The sequence below is a fragment of the Diorhabda sublineata genome, chromosome 5, assembly GCF_026230105.1.
Source record: "Diorhabda sublineata isolate icDioSubl1.1 chromosome 5, icDioSubl1.1, whole genome shotgun sequence".
Classification (NCBI taxonomy): Eukaryota; Metazoa; Arthropoda; class Insecta; order Coleoptera; family Chrysomelidae; genus Diorhabda; species Diorhabda sublineata.
In genome coordinates this window covers 16,315,824-16,339,306 of record NC_079478.1, presented here as the reverse complement: position 1 = coordinate 16,339,306, position 23,483 = coordinate 16,315,824, and the positions used below count along the sequence as shown (strand labels likewise).

General features: G+C 30.5%; 5 protein-coding genes across 9 annotated transcripts in view; 2 read left to right on the top strand and 3 right to left on the bottom strand.

The window, feature by feature from the left end:
* Positions 1–2: 2 nt before the first annotated feature.
* Positions 3–13,386, bottom strand: LOC130444094 (DDB1- and CUL4-associated factor 11). Of its 2 annotated transcripts, none has more exons than XM_056779082.1 (11): positions 13,039–13,386; positions 12,385–12,490; positions 10,810–10,914; positions 10,494–10,653; positions 10,178–10,324; positions 6,949–7,127; positions 6,710–6,893; positions 4,558–4,719; positions 4,333–4,485; positions 1,921–2,027; positions 3–166 (listed from the first exon to the last, which is right to left on the bottom strand). In XM_056779082.1, exons 1-11 carry the CDS (start codon positions 13,143–13,145, stop codon positions 89–91), a joined length of 1,488 nt encoding a protein of 495 aa, XP_056635060.1. In that variant the 5' UTR covers positions 13,146–13,386; the 3' UTR covers positions 3–88. The 2 variants fall into 2 exon arrangements, with proteins under 2 accessions (XP_056635060.1, XP_056635061.1); XM_056779083.1 differs by lacking the exon at positions 13,039–13,386 and adding an exon at positions 12,821–12,952.
* A 207-nt stretch (positions 13,387–13,593) lies between these two features.
* LOC130444095 (phosphatidylinositol N-acetylglucosaminyltransferase subunit C) lies at positions 13,594–14,516 on the top strand. The gene has a single exon (XM_056779085.1). It carries the CDS (start codon positions 13,598–13,600, stop codon positions 14,459–14,461), a length of 864 nt encoding a protein of 287 aa, XP_056635063.1. The 5' UTR covers positions 13,594–13,597; the 3' UTR covers positions 14,462–14,516.
* Positions 14,517–16,792: 2,276 nt separating this feature from the next.
* On the bottom strand, positions 16,793–19,321 carry LOC130444100 (60S ribosomal protein L36). 3 transcript variants are annotated; one of them, XM_056779097.1, is made up of 3 exons: positions 19,248–19,321; positions 18,917–19,118; positions 16,793–16,964 (listed from the first exon to the last, which is right to left on the bottom strand). In XM_056779097.1, exons 2-3 carry the CDS (start codon positions 19,115–19,117, stop codon positions 16,833–16,835), a joined length of 333 nt encoding a protein of 110 aa, XP_056635075.1. In that variant the 5' UTR covers position 19,118; positions 19,248–19,321; the 3' UTR covers positions 16,793–16,832. The 3 variants fall into 3 exon arrangements, with proteins under 3 accessions (XP_056635075.1, XP_056635076.1, XP_056635077.1); XM_056779098.1 differs by having other exon boundaries at positions 19,226–19,298; XM_056779099.1 differs by having other exon boundaries at positions 19,230–19,289.
* A 244-nt stretch (positions 19,322–19,565) lies between these two features.
* On the top strand, positions 19,566–21,117 carry LOC130444093 (glycine-rich selenoprotein-like). The gene is made up of 4 exons (XM_056779081.1): positions 19,566–19,776; positions 19,833–19,914; positions 19,979–20,113; positions 20,169–21,117. The coding sequence occupies exons 1-4, from the start codon at positions 19,761–19,763 to the stop codon at positions 20,269–20,271; spliced, it is 336 nt and encodes a 111-aa protein (XP_056635059.1). The 5' UTR covers positions 19,566–19,760; the 3' UTR covers positions 20,272–21,117.
* A 145-nt stretch (positions 21,118–21,262) lies between these two features.
* LOC130444091 (beta-alanyl-dopamine/carcinine hydrolase) overlaps positions 21,263–23,483 on the bottom strand; it is a 51,723-nt gene continuing 49,502 nt past the window's right edge. For both annotated transcript variants that reach the window (XM_056779079.1, XM_056779080.1), the window contains exon 7: positions 21,263–21,423. In XM_056779079.1, coding sequence (XP_056635057.1) covers positions 21,323–21,423 — 101 coding nt within the window. In that variant the 3' untranslated portion in view covers positions 21,263–21,322. The remainder of the gene's footprint in view (positions 21,424–23,483) is intronic.

The following is a 23,483-nucleotide window of genomic DNA, read 5'->3' as shown; positions in this document are numbered from 1 at the left end:
TCTCCTATAAAAATATATTTATTTACATTATTTATAAAAATAGCGACTTTATTAGAATTCATATCAATGCTGATGGATCATCTTAGAATTATAATTCTTCACCAGAATATTCTTCATCAACATACTGTTTGTTGTGATATACCCATCTACGAACACTTCGATCCCACTAAAAACAAAAAACAACCCCTTCACCTGTTGGTTATAATAATATAAAATTTCAGATAAGAATTATAAATAGTTTTACAGGCAAATGAAAAATTTAAATGGTTACAACAATGTTATTTGTTCCTAATAAAATTTCACATCTTTCACAAAATACAGGTGTCGCGAACAATGACTGCAGGAAACCCTTCCCCCCAAGAGCAAACAGATACCAAGGAACTCACTATCACCATAGCATCGTTTCTACCGATGTCAAAGCTTTGACTGGTGCTTTTAACAAGGCCCAGCTCAAATGCGGCAACATCAGTAGTGTGAAGAAAATAAAAGGAGAAGGAAGGCTATGGCTACAGAGAGAGGTCAACGTTTAATGGCCTCGGATAGTAAGGTTGCCTCAACCTCCAACCCTTTTCCACCCAGTGCTTTCAACCGTGAGTTTGAGGTAAAGTCTTTTAAAAAACCAAAAACCCCTGGTTATACAACGAGTTTGCTCCAAACGCCACAAAACTGCATTCGCAGTAGGACCCGGTGCTAGCTACAGGAAATCGGAAGGACTATTGAATCTGAAACTGGCCATTAGTCGAGCGGGATAACCTGATGGAATAACAGGTGGATTTCATTGACGTGGTGACGCTCATCATGTGGTCTCTACCTGACAGCGGAACCAAGCCACCGCATTTTATCTCTCTTTGGCTGATTAGGAATCAAATCCTAATTCGACAAAAGGTTTAAGCAAAAGCGCTCGATCGCATTTTGTTGTTTAGCGTATTTAAAAATAATGAAATAAAAGTAGAGATTGTAAATATCCAATTCATTTTTTGTATAGAACAGGATTCGATTAATTATAACGACTACATTATTCCATGTCGTTGTCACACCTACTTGATACATTCACTTACAGTAGTACTGACAACGTACATAAAAAAGGTGAATGCCAACCTAATTTTAGATTTATAACAACACATTTTCAACGGGCCTCGGTTTTTGGTAAGTCAAGTTGGGCACGACGGCCTCTCAGAAGGCTTAACGGCCCTCAGCCAACCTCTATTCTACTATAAACCTCAAAACACATGATTTTTTATTGAAATAAGTCTCAAAATTGTATATTTTTAGGTATACTATCACAAAAACAATGGTATTTTGATAACTACATGTAAATTTGGAAATTATTGAGCGGGATAAAAGAATAAAATATTAAAAATTTATATTTCCAAGTAAATTGTTAATTAGAATATTACACAAAATTTTTGACCTCCATTCAATATTGTTCATAGCAAGCAAGTAATAAGTGTAGTACAATAATTTACTTATGTTCTCAAACAAATTATCAATATTAATGTCCCGAGTGCATGTCAAATTGTCGATAATTTAATTTTTTCGAGTGCGCGAATGCGCACGAGAGGAAATTATGAGACAATTTGACATGCACGAGAGGGCATTTTGGCAGACTATTTCCTGAGAAAAATTTAATTTAAAATAAACAATAATTGTTCTTTTTCTTAAAATATGAAATTAAAACCAAATGATGTTTATTAATCCTAGACGAAAATTTGGCACTAGTGCAAATTATCGATAATTTGCACTAGTGCAGTATTATCGCTGAAATTTGATCGTTGCTAGGTAAACATAAAATATTACAGCTTTTTGGTTGGCTTAAATTTTTCGAAGGAAATAGTCATTATAATCGTATGTACTTAAGGTCCCTAAAACCTAATAAACTTTTTTTTACTTCAGGTGCTATCAAAATAGTTCACTCCTTACCGATGAACTTAATATTTCATTCCGAACAGGATGCCAGTCTACATCTCGAACACAACTTTGATGTCCTCCTAACGCTTTCACCAGTTTACCAGTAAGAGCATCATAAACTAAAAAAAATATACAGAAAATCAATTTTTTATAGTGTCCAGGACCCTCTGACAAAATGCAAACCACAGATACTAGATGTATTTGTATGTCCAAATAATTTAATTTACCTTTATTCTTTCTAATGGGTGTAGTTCATTTCGAAAATGATGCTGTTTGGTAATTTTTTAAGCATATCTCAAAAAACATTTACTTATAAACTTCAGTCTTAATACACTTCATAAAACCTACCGAGATAAATTTGGCTTTGATAAATTTTTCTTGAAAATGGTGCATTTTGTTAAGTTTATTTAGATTAGACCTTAAAATCTCATTACATTATGGGTTCCAGTTCGATTAACTGCGTTATTTTGTGTTCTGAGATCTAAGCAACCTAGGCGTAATCCTAGAAGTGCCTCTTTCGCCCATATGTGTTTTATGATAGCCTCAAACGCTAAGTTGGAGTTCGTCCACCTCTAAAATGGGTTGAGTGAAAGGTACCGAACGACTAAAAGGTGCAGAGGATTGGAAGACATAGAAAGATCGTAATATGAACGTGCTGGAGTGGTATGATGCGGTCGGAATCTTTGGAGATACCAGGAAGAAGCCTGATTTTTCATCTGAAACGCCAAGTAAGGCTGAGAAACCAAAACTCGAAGCGCAAAAGTCTGCAGCTCAAGCTAACAGCGAATTGCAGGTAGCTTGTCAGCTAAGGAACCATAGGTTGAACATTCTGGTTGAGCAGTTTGACAATAAAGCTGAGGATCGGTTGTTTTGTCAGTGCCTTGATTTTTCTAGCTAATGTGACCGATTATCGTGTTGCTCTGGTCTCGATTGGCAATTACGTCAACATGGCTACCACAAATGACTAGTGGAGCTACACGCCATATTATATCAAATTTAAACCGGTTCGCTAATTATAAGCCTTTTCCAGTAACTACAAACGCTATTGTCAAAGCGGCGGGAAAGGAGTTAATCAAAACTCTTGACAGTGGAACAATTGAAGTGGCCAACTATGACAATGGAAAGTTGAAAACATTCACGCTAGTCATATCTCGAAACCTCGTCTCTGTCCTTACTTCTCACGATCGAAATCCGAATGTGTTTGAAGAAACTGACACTGAATGTCGGTTCAGTACCAGGGAAAAGACGATCTTAGAGGTGTCCGTCATACGGGCGGAACCCTTTATCATGCCTTGTTTCACACTGTACAACCGGCAGAAATCTGTGCTGTATTAGGAGCGCTGGGGTCACATGAACAGCGCCACGTCCGTTCAAAACTTGCCTTGCCAATTTGGTAAGGCACATCGGTTACCGTTTGGAACACGAATGAAAGTCTCCGCCCCAGGTGAGATATGTTATTGCTACTAAATCGTAATCAAAGACCAAACAAGAGCAGTTTTCAGTTTATCTGGAAAATAACTAGATTGTAAATTTATTAATTTACTACTCATTTCCCTGACGACTTTGAAACGTTTGTAATAAAAAAGAAACGCGGGTTCATAGTTAACACTTCTTCTTGCAGGTTTATATAATGCAAAAAGTTTTAAATTTATAGGATTTTTTTGAGATATGCTTCAAAAAAGTGACAGTATTAAAATAACTCTCTTAGGACAGTTTTGCATAAAAGTAACTTGAGTCACAGGAATATGAAATTGCATGTATTATTTGTAGTTTGTGTTTGATAAGACACCCTGTGTACACTAACTATAAAAAATTAGCTGACAAAAGATAACAGGTAAATTTTTAAGAATGCAGGGATATTTTCTGTTCTATTATGCTGTAGTAAACCCATTATGTGCATACGAGGATCGTCTAAAAAGTTTTAGACCTAAACATGAAGATAAAGGAGCTTTGCATTCAAATTGGTGAATTTCAGTATAGTGATTATTTGATAATAACTTATGTTAGTCATTGTAAGGGGTCATCGAATGGTATTGGACACAAATTGATTAAATTTAGAGATATAGCAGAAACAAAATCAGTCATTACAGTTTGATCAGGATCCATATTTCCCACATTTTGCTACTAGTAACTTTCTCCTATTTCGTAACCTAAAAGTTCGGCTTAAAAAAAAGAGATTATCACCAACTGAGAAAGTGATAGCAAATCTATTTTGCAGAAACCGACGATTACTGTTATTTAGAAGAGTTAAAAAAGTTGAAACATCGTTGAAAAAAATGTATTTTAACAAATAGAATATAGATACTATTAGATTTTACCAAAAATACTACAACTACCCAAATTTTTGTAATCTTATGGAATAATTATGTTTATATGTAAACTAGATGATCAATATAACATTTGTTATACAATTGGTTCACTTACTAACTACTCTGCCCATACCACATCCTGTATAGATATACCTTTGTCCAGTGGATCCTAAAGGCGAAAATCTGCATCTCATTAAAGTCTTAGTTACAACATGTCCTTTAAATGTCATAACAGATGTATCTCCATCTATTAAACCCATAGAACCCACTAGAATAAAAATAAAACGTGAACAAATACACATTTTTATTTATAAAATAATTGAAAAAATAATATACCAACATCTTCTTGGAACAGATTCCCATCTGTAATCCCAATTTTGCTGTGCTACTACTTTTCGTGCTCGCTTAATTGTTCCTTTATCAGAAAATACTCTTATATCCCAAAGTTTTATACTTTGATCTTTACTATTGGATATTAGATGCCGACCATCTCCTTTTGAATCTGAAATACAAATAAAATAATTCGTACAGTGTGTATATAACTGCTTAATCATTAATACAGATGTAGTCAGATGGGTATGGAGGAGAATACGAAAGTAGAAGGCACACGTTGACTTAATGGTGGAGAATTGGCTAGGGAAAAGGTGGGCCAAATATTGGACATCGTCATCCCAAGATAAGGACTGAAAAAATTGGGGATTACAGGGCAAGCTTGGAACTATTTTTTTTAAATATATACTCTTTTATATAATTTTTCTGTAAGGAAAAAAATGGAGGTACGTGAATCAAGGAAAATCAAAGGGGAAAGCCAAAGCCAAAAGAACAATGGATTGACCGAATAAACCATAAAAAAGGAAAACTTTGAAAGAAATTATGGTACTTGATAGGGTTGGAAAATGTGAAAAACACGAGTCCCAACCTGGCATCTGAAAAGTAGATATAGAATAGAAGATAAGAGAACAAGAAAAAAAAATCATTGTATGATTCTCTATTAACTTATACAGTGACATGAGAAAGAAGCGCCTTAATAAAGTATGTGTTTAACAAATAGTCGTTTTGCTATTAACTGTGGTAATGGTAATGATTATTCTATTTGTTTAGATTCTTTGAATAATTTTAGTTTTTGTATTTTTGTGCAGAAAAAGGGTCTTTCCAAAAAAAATGATGAGAAAAGGATTTAGAAGAACACATTGATGGAAAGAGAGTGAAAGGAACAACGAAGAAGTAATAACAAATATAGAAGAATTACCTATCTACAAAACTCAAGAAGAATAAAATGAAAACAAAAAACATTGGAAAGATTGGAAGTCCAGAAAAGAATCAAAGAAAAAAATCATGGACTGAGTTTGAAGAAACAATGAAGAATTCCTGTGAAAAAAATTAGAGTACTGTGAAATAAAAAGAAAAATAAAGCAACATTACAAAATATAAAAGACAAAGATGGACAAATTAAAATTGAAGAAGATGAAATCATGGAAAGATGGAAACAATATTTTAAACAATTGTTGAAGGAGAAGAAATAACAACTGAAAGAGAAAGTAAACAGGAAACAATACTTGTTAACCCAAAGGGATGAGAAAAACCAGACAATATATAACAGATGAAGAAAAACAAATGTGATGAAAAAAATGAAAGCAGGAACATACTGCATAATAGTTACAGTTAATTTGCTGAAAGCAGAAAGTTACTTTCTTATAGACTTCCTAAACACTATAATGAGTGGAATACTGAGAACAGCGGTGGCACCAGAAAACTAATTACACTACTAAGAAAAGTTGATCAAACTGTATACAGGGTTGATGAAATAAGACTGAGAAGAGTAATTGAACAAACATTAGAAGACACTCAATATGGCTTCAGACCAAATATAGGGGTGATAGAAGCAAACTTAATAACAAGACAAGTATCAGAAAAAACTATGAGAGCATCTTTGTTTCATAGATCTAGAGAAGGTTTTCGATAAAATATACAGGAACAACATATCCTAAAAACTAGAGAAGAAAACAATGAAAAACGAATTCAAAGGACTTTATAAGAATATGAATGCTATAAGGACAAGGCACAAAACGTCAAAACCATTCAGGACCAAGCAAGAAGTAAGACAGGATACATATACATACTAAAGAAGCGCAGCTAAGATATTACAAGAATGGGAGAAAACAAAATGGTTAGTAGTTTCTGAAAAAGTAAGAACAACAGAAAAGAAACAAAACACTAAGGAAAATATGGAATGAGGAAATTATGGGATGAAACGGAAAGTAATGTATAGAAAAGACACTTGCAAAGGCAAAAAGCATTACAGTTAAGTGAGTAATATCAATATACACATCTTATTCTGCAGTATCCAGTTATTGAGATTAAAAACGAAAATTTGAGTAATTCATGTATATGCATAAAAAACTAGTTAGAGTGGAAAAATAAAAAAAGTGAGGTTTGCATATATTTCCAAAGATTCATAAATGTTAGATGAAATACTGTGTAATATACTTTACCTATGAATGTGATGCCGTTTGTGTGACCAGCTAAAATTCCGACTGGCTTAGGACCGATTTCCCTCAATGTTCTTCTATCCCAAACTTTTACTTGTCCATCGTCTCCACCACTGTAAATTATCTGTGACGAATCGTCTGCAAACATTACACAATTGACATCGATATCATGTTCATGTGCTGGTATCTAAAATTATATTGAAATGTGATCAATCATTATTTGATTTTAAAGAAATTCTTACTCTAAAAATTCTCTTATGCCTCTCTAAATCGTATATGTACAAAAAACCATCATTAGCTCCACCCACAAGTTCTTTACCATCCGAAGAAAATTTTACTGAGAAGATACAAAATCTACGACTATTATTGATGCTCAATGTTTCTTGATTATCTTCAGTATCGTACACTGGACAAAGATGTACTGGAAACAAAAAATAAAATATTCAAAATATGTCAACAAAACTATCGACTAAAATATATAATAATACTTTGTACTACACAATAATGGGCCCTTAGTGCGGACCTGTATATCGAACTGTAGTATTACTCATCATGTATTTGATATTTTGGTTTAGTGGATTTTGATTTGAATTTTATTATCAAACAAAAATATATAAATATACTTCTTCCTAGTAACAAATATAGTTTTTTATATCTGAGTTTCAATTCCTCTGTTTTCTTTTTGATATGACCCTGTCACTTTATTTTCATATTCAGCTGTTGTCATAGATATTTGACCGTTTTCTTATATGCGATATTCTTATCGCTTAGTGTAACTGAGAGATAGTTTATTTTTTTATAGGTAAAGTTGATATGGGCAGATTTTCCCTCTTTGATTTTAATACGACATTTCGTCCAAAATCTATTTTGTTTATTGAATCTTGAAGATTCTTGACCATCTCTCCAATTGATTTTCCAATAGTGTCGTTTTCAAAATGTCGTAGCGTATTTAACATTTTCCGTAACAGTCACATTCATTGTTTGTTTTTTCAGTGTAATTTGAATTTTTGAAAACTTCTTTAGAAAATTCTCATCAATTTTGAAGTTTTATTCAAATATTTTAATCATTTTTCTATTTTTTTAAAATCTGTGAGAAATTGTTTGTATTTTTACGAAGGCGAGTCAATAAGTTTTCGTTTTTTTGTAATTAAAACAGTTAGCTGTGTGGATTCAAAATTAGAAATAACTAAGTGAAAAAGTCAATTTCTTGGCCTCATTTTGATTTTCTTGTAGAAAAAAACATCGCTTAAACCAAGATTGAGCTTCATATATTACTTTTAATGTCACAATAGGTACAATATTGATCCCAAACATTAGTCAGAGCTCTGTATATTAGTTTTCTTGTTTTACTACGAAAGTATGGTCTTTTAGGTAGCAATCTATTAGCTGAACATAATGAGCAAGTAAATATTTTCTGATTTTTAGTGACAAACCCTTATGCCACACTTTATCAAATGGTTTTGCAATTTCTAAAAAAAAACTTGTTATATGAAATACTTGAACTTGGAGTGCATTTTGTGGAAATCCAACTGGTGGGATAAAATAGCTTCGTTTCGATCAAATATTATTTGCATTCTTATTAATAGTATTTTTTTAAATAATTTTCAATTAATTGGTAATAATGATATTGGTCTATAGGATTTTACTTTATGCATTGGTTTTCCTCATTTGAGTATCTGTAGCTGTTTTCCTTGTTGTACAGTACAGTATGAAGTTTGCGAATTTCACAATGGCCTTTCTCGGTAACTGTTACAATATTTTTCCACCTCTTTAGACATAGTAAGCTCTATTTTTCTTCTTCTCCACAATTTAATCCTTCATCAATACCCCTATCATTGTCCCTAAAAATTCCACCATTATTTTCCATGTCAGTAATTTGGAAAATATTTGCCTCTTGTTGTTCGTCACTTGCCACGATACATTTTCATTCGAATTGGCGGGATCTGTTGAATTGATTTAATCCTCTCCTATATTTCCACAGTGGATAGTGCGCAGTCTCTGAGGACGATAACTTGGTTGTCGAAATGTGAGTCACAGCGTAATTGTGAGTGTTGGAAGTGATAGATTAAATCCGTTAGTCCACTTGAATAATGGTTTAGATGCTCTTTTTTTATTTTATTTTTTTTTACTTGCTGGGTGAGATTATTTAGTATGTTCTTATTCTCCTGTCATGTTTTTCTGGCTTTCCTTTTCCTTTGAACGAGTTTTCCGATTTTTTTAGTGTAAATGTCATCTTTTGTTTTCTGTGTAATTTGTTTTGTATTGTTCCATGCTGCATACATTGTTTAAAACTTTCTCAGTCAGTCCAGTTATTAGTTAAAGTTTGTTTACATTCTGTTAATATAATGTATTTGACAATTGTTAGTAATATAGGAGAATGGTCTGAGTTTGGGCCTTCAGCATCGTCAATTTTTATAAAATTCATAGCTACTTTTCTTGAGACCTAAAAATCTGGTATTTTATATCAAGAATGGGCCAGAATCTGGGTTTTCCAGTTGAACGGCATTTTCCATTTATAGCTTCTATACCAGCATGTAGCTCTTTACCTTTTGTATTGATTAGCCTAGAACACCAATTAATATTTTTTTAATCGTTTAAATCTGCTCCAATGATAAATGTTTCTCCAAGTGTTTTAAAGAAATGGATGTACTTTTCTTTTCTTTAGATTTATCATTACATTAATTTATTTGTATTGATACTTATATTTGCAGTTTGTATTGCTCAGTCTCTAAATTTTGCCTTTTGTAGTGTGTTATTGTGTTTTTATAAAATATATTGAATCAAAATTTATAATATCAAATAGTTATTTATGTAACAAGTGTGTGGTATAGTAACCTTTATTGTGAATTTTGTCGAAAAAAGGCCTTTGCACACGGATTGCATACAATATTTTTTCTACTAGCGAAAATTTCATCACAATACAGAAGTTTAAAGGTAATTTTCCTCATAAAATATATTATATATTTATAATTATTTTGAATATTTTAATCAAGATTAGTATAAATCAAGAGACAAATTTGTGTTATTAAATTAGTCAACTTCTTATTGACATGTATAAATGCCACCTAAGAATAATTATGACTACATAAGTATAAAAATAAAAAATGGCATAGCACGACTTGAACCTGGAACCTCCCCCATCTAAGCCTCGTATTGTAGCCACTATACTATGGTCACCTTAATAATACATTTTTTACGCACTACTGCTTAAAGTTTGTTTTTTTTTTGTACTCGAAAGTGTGTCTAAGCTACATACTTTACTACAAGGTAGTAGAAAAAATATTTTTCTGTTGCTTAAATCTAATTATAGATATAGATAAATTAAAAACAGTGTTTCATATTGCTTATTTTTGGGGGGAAAAATACCTATGATATTCGAAATTCCTCTTATTTTGTATAAAAACAATTTTGCAGACTTTATCAGAGAAACAAGATTGTAGATTTTTGAATCTATAAAAAAAAATAACTTACATGATGATGACCATGTAGAATAAACAAAATGTTCACCGTTGGGACTAAAAGCAACATCTAGTATGCTCCAACCAACATCTCTGGCACAAATAAAATGTTGAAACTTGTATGAACTCTTTTCTGAATTATATATTCGGATAGTTCTATCTGAAAAATGAAACAGGGTAATGTCTACTACTACAATGTAATCAGAATATGATTATATATTATTAGTTATAAAAATTACCACAAAACAGCTTGAAATTGGAATGAATTAGTGATGAAGTCTGAACTCCCAAAAGTTTATTTGAATTTTTTAGTGGTTTTTGGTTATTACCTTGTGCTGCTGTAATAAAACGATTCCCATCCTTTGAAAATACCCCACAAAATATTTTGTCTGTTGAATGATCCAATATGAAGTTTGTATTTGGTAAATATAAATTGGAAATTTGACATTTTCTTCTAGGGCAAAAACCATTTCTATTATAAACGCCACTCTGAAAAATATTTCTTCTAAATTTATTATTAAAATATCAATAAGCAACTTGTAATTAATAATTGTTCTAATGAAATAGGGAAATACATATCCTCAATTTTATATATACAAGAGACATACAAGAAATAAATAATTGTTGCATATTTACTGTACCTACCGCTCTATCAATCACCATTTGGACAACATTATCTTTCTTCAATTTTTTAAATCTAGCTTCTTCTGCACCTGAAGTCTGCTTAGTCATTAAGGAAAACTGACTAGCCTAAATATTAAAGAAGAATTTCAAGATATCTTTATAAGTTTATATAGAATCACTAAATCGAATTCAAAGTCATTACGAAGACAGTAAATGGCAAATCATTACACATATCAAATTTTCTTACTTAGTTGGATTATTGCAACTTTGTCAGTTTTATCTGTATCTATGAGAAAATATTTTTGGAAGTTCCTTTAAAAAATAGTGTTCGATAAATATTAAATAAATAAAAATATGCTTTCAATGAAGTTATATTTCAAAGTCAACAACATAAGACAAAATAATTGAATAATGATCTAAAATATTTGTTGATATGACAACACTACAATCTTATTTTAAGAACTTATTATTTTTGTGAATATTTGAGAAAAATGTAATAAAATGGGAAAACATGGATTATGATGAATTGCTGGTATCAGATGTATTAAATTAACATAAAGCTATAATAAATTGAGAAGAAAAAACTTTCAAGATAGTAAAAGCTATAACAAATTTTAATTATTAGTTAAATTAATTAATTATATTGCAAATGAAAGGAGATTAAAGAAAAAGTAGGAGAAAATTTTCAGGAAGACATAAATTTGATATAAATTAATCAAGATACATTATTTTAATTGAAATGATATTGATATGTTTTGTAATAAGGAGTACAAATGGGATATGAGAAAGTTGATGGAAAAGTGTAAAGGATTTTTATTCAGGATGTAATTACAAAAAAGTAAATAATTTAATCTAGTTTTATCGTTTTGCCTCAAGGGTTTTAGGTTACATTACATTGATTTCAAGGCAAGTTCACATAAAAAGTATAAATACGAAAATAAATCATTTATTAGTAATTTTCTTATTAGTAAACATTTATCTACTTGAAAATTTTAGTTTTTCATTACTTCCTAAATTCATTTTTCTAGGTAATTTTGTATTCTAATAGAGGAGTTCAAGCTTATACTAGATAAATATCTTTAATTGAATTTCTCTAGGATTTCACCATTGTGAAGTTTTTCCGAATTAATTAGTTAATTCAGAAAAATTATAAATGAAACTTTTTTTTTATTCACATCTCTGTTTCATCACCTTGCCCAAATTTCATGATATCATTAAAAAATATAGTTCATATTTTACACCACTCTCTCTGAAAATATTAATTCTCAAAGTATATGCCCAACTTGATCATATAAAATACCAGGAATCCAAACAGATCTGGTTTTCTTTCCTTCTCCTGAACAATTTACAACAACAATAGTCCACTATTATATGGGATTTATGATATATTTTGTCTCTATGTTTTAATGTCTTAGACCATATTCAAGAGATTGATTTATTGACCAAATCCTTGGGAGTTTCCATCAATTAGATTATTTCTAATGATTACTGTGTTAAGATGACTATTGAATTGTGATCAAATAATTATATTTTCATAAATAAGGCATTTAATTATTTGGGTCTAAATAAAATGTGAATTGTGATTATATTACTTACATTTAAGGTTTTGGTAGTAATTTCACATCTACCTCCTCGACGATGAGGTCCTTCAAAATGATCATCTTCATTATTTTGGTCTACATAGCCTAAATCGTGTCTCCAACTGGAACAAAAATATTGCTGCAAATTTATGAATAAATTGGTTATCTCGGCTTTGAGTTCACATGATTCAGATAAAATGGTATCATAAAATAAGACTACTAATCTAGAAGCAACTCGATTTATTTGTATGTGTATATACTTTCATTTTCTTAAAAAATCAAGGATTATTATTACAAATTTTACAGAAGTGTTTACCAATGTAAATTGCACAATGTAGTTTAATGTTAATGTCAATTTAATTGTCTAATATAAATGCCTAAATGTCAACTGTGTTACGTTCACATTGACAACTATTTTTCAAACTTTTATTTTTTTTAATCAAGTAACTCACATTTTATTATTGTTATATCAAACAGAAGCCTAAATGTCAATTGTGTTAACTTCACATTGACAATTATACTTTGAATATTCATTTATTTTATCAAGTAAATCATATTTTATAAGTTCAACAATATGAAATCTCTTTGACAGTAAACAAGATAAATGAATGTTTACATAAAATAAGTTAGAATAAAAATAGTGCCATAAATAAAAAGTTTATATCCATACGTGTTTAGTAGACCTCGCATTACGTCGCTTAAACCTGATGGCTCGTTATCTTCGTCATCCGAATCCGAATAATAAGCAAGGATTTGTTTCGTACTTTCGTCGCACATTCTCCGTATATCCTATTTGTTTATTGTGTGTAATTCACAATATCACTATTAATTTATTTAAACTGCGCATTCCATTAAAAATGTTCTTATCGAACAGTATTTATATAAATCTAATTAACTTAAAACTTATTTAAATAAAACTTATTTACGTATTATTTTTTATTATTTAACTCAAGTCAAGGTTCATATTTGATACAGCTGTTACTGACATGTTGACTCCATTATCTTCTTTTTTATACTGGGTAATTTTAGAAGTATAAATTATGGAGCTTAGTGTTTAATACATCTTATTTACAAAAGATATTCTTTATTATATTTTAAAATATTTACCATTATTTGATTTAAATTAATAAATAATAGCGTACATATCTTTTAAGGCTGTTTTATTTAAAAAGAAGAATCTGAAATGTAACTAACACTAACCTTATTTTTAAAACAGTCAAAAATTTTCAATGTCGAATACAAAACCCATTTGGAAAAAAGTACTTTATGAAAGACAACCATATCCAGATAATTATACTGATAAAAAAATCTTTCTACGCGATTTGAGGAAAAATATAAATGTCAGGGAACTTACATTTACAGAAGCTGTCTTAGGATCCCTGCTAATACTACAAGAATTCTGCAATATAGTTACATTTGTATCAATCTACTTTTATTTATTATATGAATGGATCGAACCAGTTGTTCTACTTACTTGTATGAGTGTAGTGACTACAATAGCTTTCATATATTACATTCTAGTGTTTAGTAAAAATGTAATCCATAAACTTGGAAATGATCTAAGAACTATTATCACATTTATAGTTGTTGGTAGGCTCTTTTCTCCAGTTCTTCATACACTTACAGATACTGTGAGTACAGATACCATTTACACTACAACATTCTTAATGATGGCAATACACATGATTTTTTTTGATTATGGAGTAGGTGCAGCAATTGTTTCCAACAGTGTATCTTTGAGCACAGCAATTTTTGCTTCAATTTGTTTAGCTTCAAGACTGTCAACGGCTTTTAATGCATTCATTTTAATGACAGCAGCAATAGAAATGTTTGTACTATTTCCAATTTTATGTACTGCTCTGAAAAACCCTCTTTATTTTGTTTGGATTCTTTTAATAATAGATATTTATTTGTTGGTGTATTTAAGTAACCTAGCACTTATTTTATACATGTCTACAGTAGTTTTAATAAGCATTGTTTGTCCTTTCTTGTTTGTATATTTGCAGAAATATAAGGAGACAATTTATGGTCCTTGGGATGAAGCTGTAGTCAATGATGTAGACAGCATAATTAATAATTTTCAGATATTATAAATACCTTTATCGAGTTTTGTATTGATTTAAATGAAATATATACAATTTTAATATTGCGGAACAAATATTTTTATCACATATAACTACATTATTCAGAAAATTTCACATAGAATTCCTAGAAATAAATAGAAACTTTAATTCATCCTCACCTTAACTCACTATAGTATTTTTTACTGCACTAATTAGATTTTATCAAATCATAGTTTTCACAGAGTTAGAATATTATGTAGCAAGATGCATCTACTAGTTACAAAATTTATATTTGCAGAATATTTATGAATATTCTGTTGGAGTTGATTAGAACAGTAGCTTCCAATTTGGAAAATAAGTAGGTACATTGGTTAACACAGAATATTGTGTTTAGTAATTTCTAAATATTCTCGACTATAAGGCTCATTACAATTTCCCTACTTGAAAATAAAAAACACATCATTTGGCTAAACTTCTTAATGAAATAAGGGAGGATTTATTCAATAAACTCCATTTCGTTGCTACCTAAAATTTCTATCTGAATTAAATTTTCGTAAGGTCTTATCAATACTTTTTGACATACTATAAATTAGTTCAATTAGGCGATTTAGCTTTGTAACTTTATCAAAAAATGAACCTTAAAAGTAGCCAAAATTATATTACCCTCTACAAATATACTGCAAAAAAATTTTAATTCGAGTTTTCTCACAAGTACAAGTGGCACAATCATCATATCCTAGCCTTGAAATGGTTCAAAAATACCAGAATATATTAAAGACTATGTCAGAGGCATGGGCCAATCGGCAGGAGAAACGTGGAAAGAATGTTAAGAAACCCTTCACAACTAGATTGGGATGGAAGAAAAAAATGTATTCTATTTAATAGACTTATAAAATTATCTTTTCTATCAACTGTACAACTAATAATATGGAGTTCTTACAAGTTTTTCTCTTCATGACATATCCAGAAAAAATGAAGATTTCCAAGACACTCCCAAACCAATAAAAATTTTAAATTCATTAATTTAATTTAGGATTAGTTCAGGATTGTGGTTGTGATCCGTTTGAGCTGCCATAAGATATGGAGGCATATAAGGACCAGTGACCACGCGTTACCAAATTAGACAGACTGGAGTACCTAGTTTTCCGTACAAAATTTACGACCAATGAAGATGTGAAGAATTACAAGAGTTTAGAAGCTCACTTCTAACCTTTTATTTCGTTCTTGTATGAAAGTGCTGCCAGAGGAAAGTGCGATAGTGCTTGGCAAGGTTTGTATTCCACTTATTGTGCTTATGGCACTGTAGTGTTCTTATTTCCTCTTGTTCGTCCGGAGTCAGGATTTCTCTTATCACATTTTATCTTAATGTCCAAATAACTTTTTTTCTCACTTTTATTGCTTTCAATTCTCCTAAATCATTTTATGTGTGTCCCTATATCTTTTCATTTGATGAAACAATATACACATGAATAGTATTTCTGTCTTCCACTTGATTTCAATTTCCCTGCTGAAATTGCGTCGCTAAGAGTAATTGAGATTTTTTTCAGATATTTAGGACTTCAGATCATCCTAGACATTTCGATATTTCCAGTCTTTTACGGAGTCTTATTCAGTCTCGTTTCCTGTGTGAAAACCCAAAATTTTCTCTATTATATTCACGTTGAATGTTTTCATCAGGAATATGGACTGATGATCAGTGTAAAGAGGATGTAAAAAAAAACAATTATGGGTAATTAGTCCTTGGTACTATTCTTCACGCTTCTTTCCATCAATCTAGGCTTTTGAAAAGACTAAAAAACGAAATTTGGCGTAATATTAAATAGCAGAATATATCACATCTCTCAAATAGTGCCAAAAGTCAAAAAATTAGCAAAATCCGTAGGTGCTATAAAACTCATGTTATGAAAAGTTACTATTGTAGTAACTCTATCAGTTTTTGAGTTATCATCCGAAACGCTTATTATTTGATAGCTTGTTTTTTTTTGACTTAACACTATTTGAGGGTGGTGCGATATATGAGCGGTCAGATTGTTTATAAAAATTTAACGCGGCCCACGACAAATTTTTTAGTATGACAAGGTATTTATATACTATGAATTCAGTTCACATCTTTCAGTAATTCTTTAAAAGAATTGAAAGATGAAGGTATGATCATCCTGGGTTGCTTACAAAAAACGCATTAACAATAAGACCGACGCATAGTTGTGGTATCTCATTGCTAGATGGCGCTCGCATCCCAGGGGCAAAAAATATAACTCAAGTAACTTGTGAAATACCAAGAATAAACTATTGAAAGTACCAAACCATAAAATGCCGTAGCAATGGGTTTTTACTGTACCTCCATATTGAAATAAAATACCATTTAGAAAGTATTTTTTATTAATTATTAAAACTATACATTCTACTTATGTGTAGCTTGTTGCTTACGCATTTGCGTCAATATGTTGGATAGTTCTTCACGCTTCCTCTTAGCTCTGATATGTGTGCCAAGACGCCGTTTCAAAAATTTTAGGGCTCTCTTATCTTTTGATACCTGCAAAAGAATTATATTAGAATTTCTTGATTAAACCTTCTGAATAAGCTATTTTTAATGTTAATATCTAATTCTCTTAAAATGCCAAGTTATATAAATTATTTGGTAAACTACACAAATATCAAAATGCAATCACACTTAGATTTTTCAGTCTCAAAGTGTCAAAATTCTAAAATACAATTATAAATTTTGCTTGGTCATTGATATATTTTTCATTTTTTGTTAAAAACCCTTTTCACACATTTTTTGTAATTGACTGTTTTAAGAATTTATTTATAATAAAGTATGTTTTTTATTTTGTTGATTAATAATGCAGCTACATTATATTGACCATTTTGATGACTTCTTAATCAGTTTTCCAAATATTCAGATATCTGTTGTATGTAGAAAGCATCATAATTTTTAACATACTTATATTAGCTTCACCTGTATGTAGGTTTGTTTATTTTTAACTCTTCTTTGAACTAAGAGCAAATGGCTTATTTAATTAATGAAAATTTCGTGCAACAAAGGATTCGAACTCCGATCTCAGTGTTGGAAATTAAGCACTTCAAAGAATTTATCAACTCCAACGTTGCGACTCGATAATTTGTTTAAAAAAAAAAAAAGAAAAACACGTTTTCATAGCATTTAAAACTAAAAATGGAAAAATATACATAGTTTTAAAAAACTGAAGAACACACTTTTAAAGCACATCAAACTAAAAAGTCAAAAAAAAAAGACTTTTTTTAAAATAGCTTAATACAATAATGAATGAAACAGAGATTTGTCGGATTTTTAGGTAGAATAAGAGACATTTCTCATATGAGGAGAGTTTCTTGGAGTTGGTCCTGATATAGGCAATAATGAGACCTATACTTATTGTGAAAAAAGTGTGGGCCACTTTATTTCATCTTTCTCATAAATCATGATTTTGACGTTTTTTTTACAATAATAGTATATTTCATTCTTTATTTTGTAAGCTTATTTCAAAAATAATTTTCAACTTTCAAGTTTGAATCAATTCAAGGGGGTATTCTGGTCTAGAATTTTGAAAAAATCGCAATATGTGTTTAAATGGATTTTTATAAATTTGCATTATTTCTGGAGGTACAGTAATTTTGTGACGTTGTGTTTCTAAGATGGACCAGTAGAACGAGTTATTCATTTAGAATTGTTTCTCAAACTCTAAACACGTTTTTCTCGAAACTACTTTTTTTTTTAAAGTGGTTAACATGATATCTCAAGTTCTACTCGACCAATTCCTTTGAAATGACTAAAGTTTAGGTTTCTATACCAGAATACCCCCTTAAAAGAGTTTTTTCAAACTATATTTATTACAAGAAAATTCCTATATTACTTCTTTGTATATACGAAAATTGTGAAAAAAAGACTTATTATATCATTTTACAGACAAAGATTGTTAGTGCCATGTAATGTTTTGATGGATTAAAATTGGAACACAACATAAAAAGTAAATACTATACAATAGTAGTTATTGAATCAAATTGATCTAAAATAAAAAAATTAATATTCAAAAAATTAAATATAAAAAGGATTAAGTAGTCAGTTTGATCAGTTAAATTTATTGTACATAAAAGTTCATTCAAAAGTGACATACAGATATCAATAATGCAAAAATTGTAAAAATGATTGGAAAATTACATTTTCAAAAGCCAGAAAATCCCAAGTTATATAAACATTCATTAAAAACTTATTTAGGATTAGAAGATAATAATTATTAATAGTATCAACTTTGAGAAATATATTCAAAAATTTAAAATTGATTACATATTGTAAATATTATAAAAAATATATATTCAAATAAAACTAAAAATTAAACAATGTGATAGTAGAAAGAGTTAGTGAGGTGAAATAGCATATTCAATTGGCAATTCTAATCCAGTTTCTGAGTTAATAATTGTATGAGCATATTAATCATGAAAATTACAAGATCTGATAAAATTACATACCTTCAATAATTCCATAGCTCTCTTTTCATACGGAGCATGTCCTACTACTTCGCGGATAATGTCTCTGACGAATTTAGTGTGTTTGGTTTGGATCCCCTTCAACCTCGCGGGACGAACTTTATTTATTTTAGATTTGCTTGCAATTTTGGTGGTCTTATGGCCCTTATGAAGACCAACTGCTATCTCGTATCTTGGAGCCATGCTAAAATCAGGTTAATGATTAATGAAGAAAATATATATCATTAATTAAATATAAAGATTATTAAATTAAAATTTAGATAATTGTGAAACTGTTAACATAAGCTTTACCTAAGCTTTTTATAAAACTTACAACGTGATTCTCGTGTTCCTAGCAAAATCACAAAAGAAGGATACCACGGAACACAAATCTAGCAATGGTTGACATTTCCGATTCCGATTCAACTTCAGAATCGTTTATTTAGGCAATTTTTGGTGAAGTAAAATTTTCATTATAGGGAACCACAAAGTTATTTCTTTCTATGTGGCTTTGCAAATAGGATATTTTATTACCTGGCCATTTAAATTTTATTTCTGAGTGACTAATGATAAAATTAAAAATGTTTCACTTTCGCAAATGCAAATTAATAATTTTAATAGCACCTGTGTAATGTATTCTTTGTAAAACTTTAGTCACATATTGAACCTTAAACTTTATACATCAATGTCAAAATTATCTGTGGATAAACTGTCAAACTAGATAACTTGACGTGGTGTATTGAAAAATACCATCTTTGGTTTATTTCATTAAATAGTATATGGAAATTGTGCCTATAGAAGATTGTTATATCAAATAAAATTCACATTTAAGCATTACCAATTAAAAATGACGTATGTGACTGGTAAGTTTTCGAATTTCTTCTGCTTTGCATAATTCCATTTTATTTTGGATTTTTAGGTGGTCAAGTTCAGCAAAATCCTCCCTTGTTTACACGAATATCAAAGATATTTGATGGTGTCATTAACTTCATCATTAATTTGTATGTATCCTAGAATAATATATTGGTATTTTTTTTTTATATTCAATTTCACTATTCTCTACAGTTTTGTTACACTGATTCCAATTGATTACAACAGCCAAAGCAGTTCTAGTGGCTCTAGCTCTTACAGGGGAAGTGGTAGTTCCCTGGGTCGCGGTGGCGGTGGAGGAGGGGGTTGGGGTAGTGGAAGACCATTTGGGTAAATGTTTATATGATTTTTAATAAAAAGGAAGTTTTAACAGTGTTCTTTTTAGACCTGGGGGTGGTGGTGGCAATGGTGGAGCCAGATTCAGAACTATGAGAGACATAAACCCTCCCACAGTTGGTGGTTGTCCTGGAGGATCTTGTGGTATGTGAGGTGAATATTTGATTCCAGTGAAGACAACATACTTCACTAAAAATTCCATTATGTTTATTGTATATTTGAAATATCTAATTCTAGTACTATATTTTATTTAATATATTCTAGTTTAATATAAGCAATTTAATATATGTTATACTTATTTCTTTTGGTGTTGAAAAAATTATAATAAATGTTTAAATAATTTTAATTCATTAATGATTTGAAATTTCTCAATAAACAATGGTTTTACATCAGTTTCAACAGAAATTATTCTTGTTGCTATTGGTTATTACTGGGTCAGTACACATCTTTTAGTTCCCAATCTTCCATATTTTGTGCATCATCAGCACTACCATTGCTTCAAGAGAGCTGAAGATTTTTGTAAGTTTTTTATTTCAAACAAAATGGAACTGCACAACACTAAGGCATGCTCGATATTTTCTTCAACTGCATTGTTAGGAAATTATATTTAAACTATTTCCACAAATGTGACATCTTATTTTTAGAGCTATATTACTTGTCAATTGGGGAACATGAAAACGGAAGCCCATATTGAAATCACATTGAATGGTTAGAGCCAGCTAGCATCAATTTTTGCAAAATGTGAAAACATTTTAACAAGTGAAGACCATTTATTGTTACAATATGACTTAGTTTGCTTGGGCTTGAGCCATTGAGAAGGTTGTCTGATTTTGTTTGCAGTTGTTGGGTTAGCTTCTCATGTGAAAAGTTCCTTTTTCTATAGCAACCAATTGAGGCTTCACTGGTATCTGAGACATTTTCACTTTTCTTGCCAATGAAATAAAATATGTTTAAAAATATAATGAATTAATAATAAACATTTGTTTAAGAAATATAAATATGCCAATAATAAATTTTATTTTTATAATTTTTGAACTATTTAGATTAATATTATTAAATAACATTCAGGAATTTTTGTTTTAAATTGAACTATTTAAAGTGTTCAAACACAATGAAATTTTTCACCAATATATGAAACACTAGTAATCTTTAAGACTTTATTTAAGTACATACACATATAAATTAGTTTAGAAGTGGTAGCAATTAATTGTTTTTAAGTACTAATGGTAGTACAACCAATGGTTCATTTTTTGATGGGTTGTCTGAGTACAAACTCCATGTTTTAGCAACACAATCGAATATACCTGAAAACAAAATTTGTAATTATAGTATAATTTTTAAAAGGTTGTTTTTATTCTAATGTCTGAGAAATTGTAGTTTCTCGAATGGAATGTATATATAAACACTACAAATACATAGTGAAAACTAACATGTAAACAAAGTGATAGATGTATACTTTAATTTGTGTCTTAAAACAAAAGAACTGACTCAGGACATTATAATAAAACTAAGAAACAACTTACAAACATATATAATAAGAATCTAATAAGTTTACTCTTATGAACTGCAACATTACTTGAATCTTTTTTCAGGTCATCTGTAGACTTGTCCTCTTCTATCGCTACCATGTGGGCACACTTGCTTTTGTCTAAGAAAAGAACGGAGCTCCATTGTTCGTCAGTCCAAATAACGTATTTTGTGGCAAATTGTAGATGGGCTACTCGATGGGCTGGGGTTAATTTGGTGCCAATAGCTGGCCTTTTTGGCTTAAGGTTAGCTGCCTTAAGTCTTTTCCTGGCCGACTAGTCACTCATTGCCATTCTTCGCGTTTTTCTGAGCTCTTGTTGGACTTGAACAAGAGTGAGCGCCTGATTTCTCGGCGACAATGAATCGTATATTCCTTCTATGCACCTTTATCACCTGTTTTCTTGGTAACGACTGTAAACTCTGGGAACTTATGTTCAGCGCACTGGTCACTTCTCGCCGACTATGGTCTTGTTGCGATAGAGTGACCGCTTGGGCGGCTTTATCACTTGTGTCCATTTTCAGGTATAATCCTTGTTTGTTGTTAATGGAGATGCATATTGGTTAACGTTTGATGGCTAAGTGATAGTGGTGGGTCAAGTAGATGACCCCTTATAAGGGTCAGTTACCCCTAATTATAACTATTGTTAATAAGCATAAAAAAGGGTGTTTAGCGATCAAAACATATTGTTATTTTTGCCAGTGACTTGCGATTGTAGGAGTGTGGCCTAAGTCGATTTTTTTGCTATATATGTATTATTTTAGGTGTTCGTCTTTGATATTATGGATGCATGTAATATTAAAAATAATTGCTACATCGTTTTTGGTCATAACTTGTTGACGACTGCCTTGTTTTAAATATTCATGTTAAATATATACACATTTTTTACGATTTTGGCGCAACTATTATATGTTTTGGAAGCTGATACATCCAATGAATTTGTTTATATGTCTTGACTCTCATAGAGTAACTGAATATAAAATCATATCTTCTTTATTAACAGTTCTTGTTCTTGGCCTACCAGAATTAATTTTTTTAGGACTCACATTCCCAGTTTCTCGACAACGTCGTTCAATGGCTCTAAATGTATTTTTACTTGATAAGTTTCTTCAAGGAAACTTTTGTGCATAACGCTGCACTAGAGTTTCCTAAACACTCGCCTAAGGTTAATAACATGTCAATGTATTCGACATTTGAGTGTGATTAACAATATCTAATTTAACAAATAACAAGGTTGCAGAAATGTAATTATTATTGTCTCAACGGCTTAACTATCAATGAATGACAGTTTTCCATGGAAAACTCAGAGAAAATGCTATTGCCGTGTAAAGTCGAATAAGTATGGGTATTCAGCTATTGGGGGCCTTAGTATGAAACAAACAACAGTTTGAGTTCCAGGACCACAATCCATGATCATCAAATTGTTGTTTGATTCATACTAAGGCCTCCAATAGCTCAATGTCATACTTTTTTAACTTTGAAAAACAAGTTAACATAGGCAAATTTGATATCACTGCTTTGGTTCTGTTTTAAAAAAATCACTCTCTATTATAGCTTTTCTGAAGTTAGATTAAAGGATACAAAGTAGATCCAACCCTCAGGTTTGACTACTATGAAGTTAACATAGAAAAATTAAAACGGATTCTAATTAATAAATGTATAATATAACTTTGAGAAACAAGATCCTATACAGATTAGACTGAATTTTTTTGAAACGTTAAAGAAACTAAGGCATCAGTCTTAGTTTTTTTAAATGTATGTTTTATCGATGGGGTCTCATTTACATGACAAAAAATTTTCATTTCACATAATGCTCACTAATTAATAATAATAATAATT

Excerpts from the sequence above, each read along its gene's own strand:
- LOC130444093 (XM_056779081.1), top strand. Across the intron at positions 19,915-19,978 it reads ATTAACTTCATCATTAATTT|TTTTGTTACACTGATTCCAA; the intron begins GTATGTATCCTA and ends TATTCTCTACAG. Across the intron at positions 20,114-20,168 it reads GGTAGTGGAAGACCATTTGG|ACCTGGGGGTGGTGGTGGCA; the intron begins GTAAATGTTTAT and ends TGTTCTTTTTAG.
- LOC130444095 (XM_056779085.1), top strand. The coding sequence starts at position 13,598 with ATGTCGAATACAAAACCCATTTGGAAAAAAGTACTTTATGAAAGACAA.
- LOC130444100 (XM_056779097.1), bottom strand. The coding sequence starts at position 19,117 with ATGGCTCCAAGATACGAGATAGCAGTTGGTCTTCATAAGGGCCATAAG. Across the intron at positions 16,965-18,916 it reads GAGCTATGGAATTATTGAAG|GTATCAAAAGATAAGAGAGC; the intron begins GTATGTAATTTT and ends ATTCTTTTGCAG.
- LOC130444094 (XM_056779082.1), bottom strand. The coding sequence starts at position 13,145 with ATGTGCGACGAAAGTACGAAACAAATCCTTGCTTATTATTCGGATTCG. Across the intron at positions 4,486-4,557 it reads GGAATCTGTTCCAAGAAGAT|TGGGTTCTATGGGTTTAATA; the intron begins GTTGGTATATTA and ends TTTTTATTCTAG. Across the intron at positions 167-1,920 it reads ATGAAATATTAAGTTCATCG|TGGGATCGAAGTGTTCGTAG; the intron begins GTAAGGAGTGAA and ends TTTTGTTTTTAG.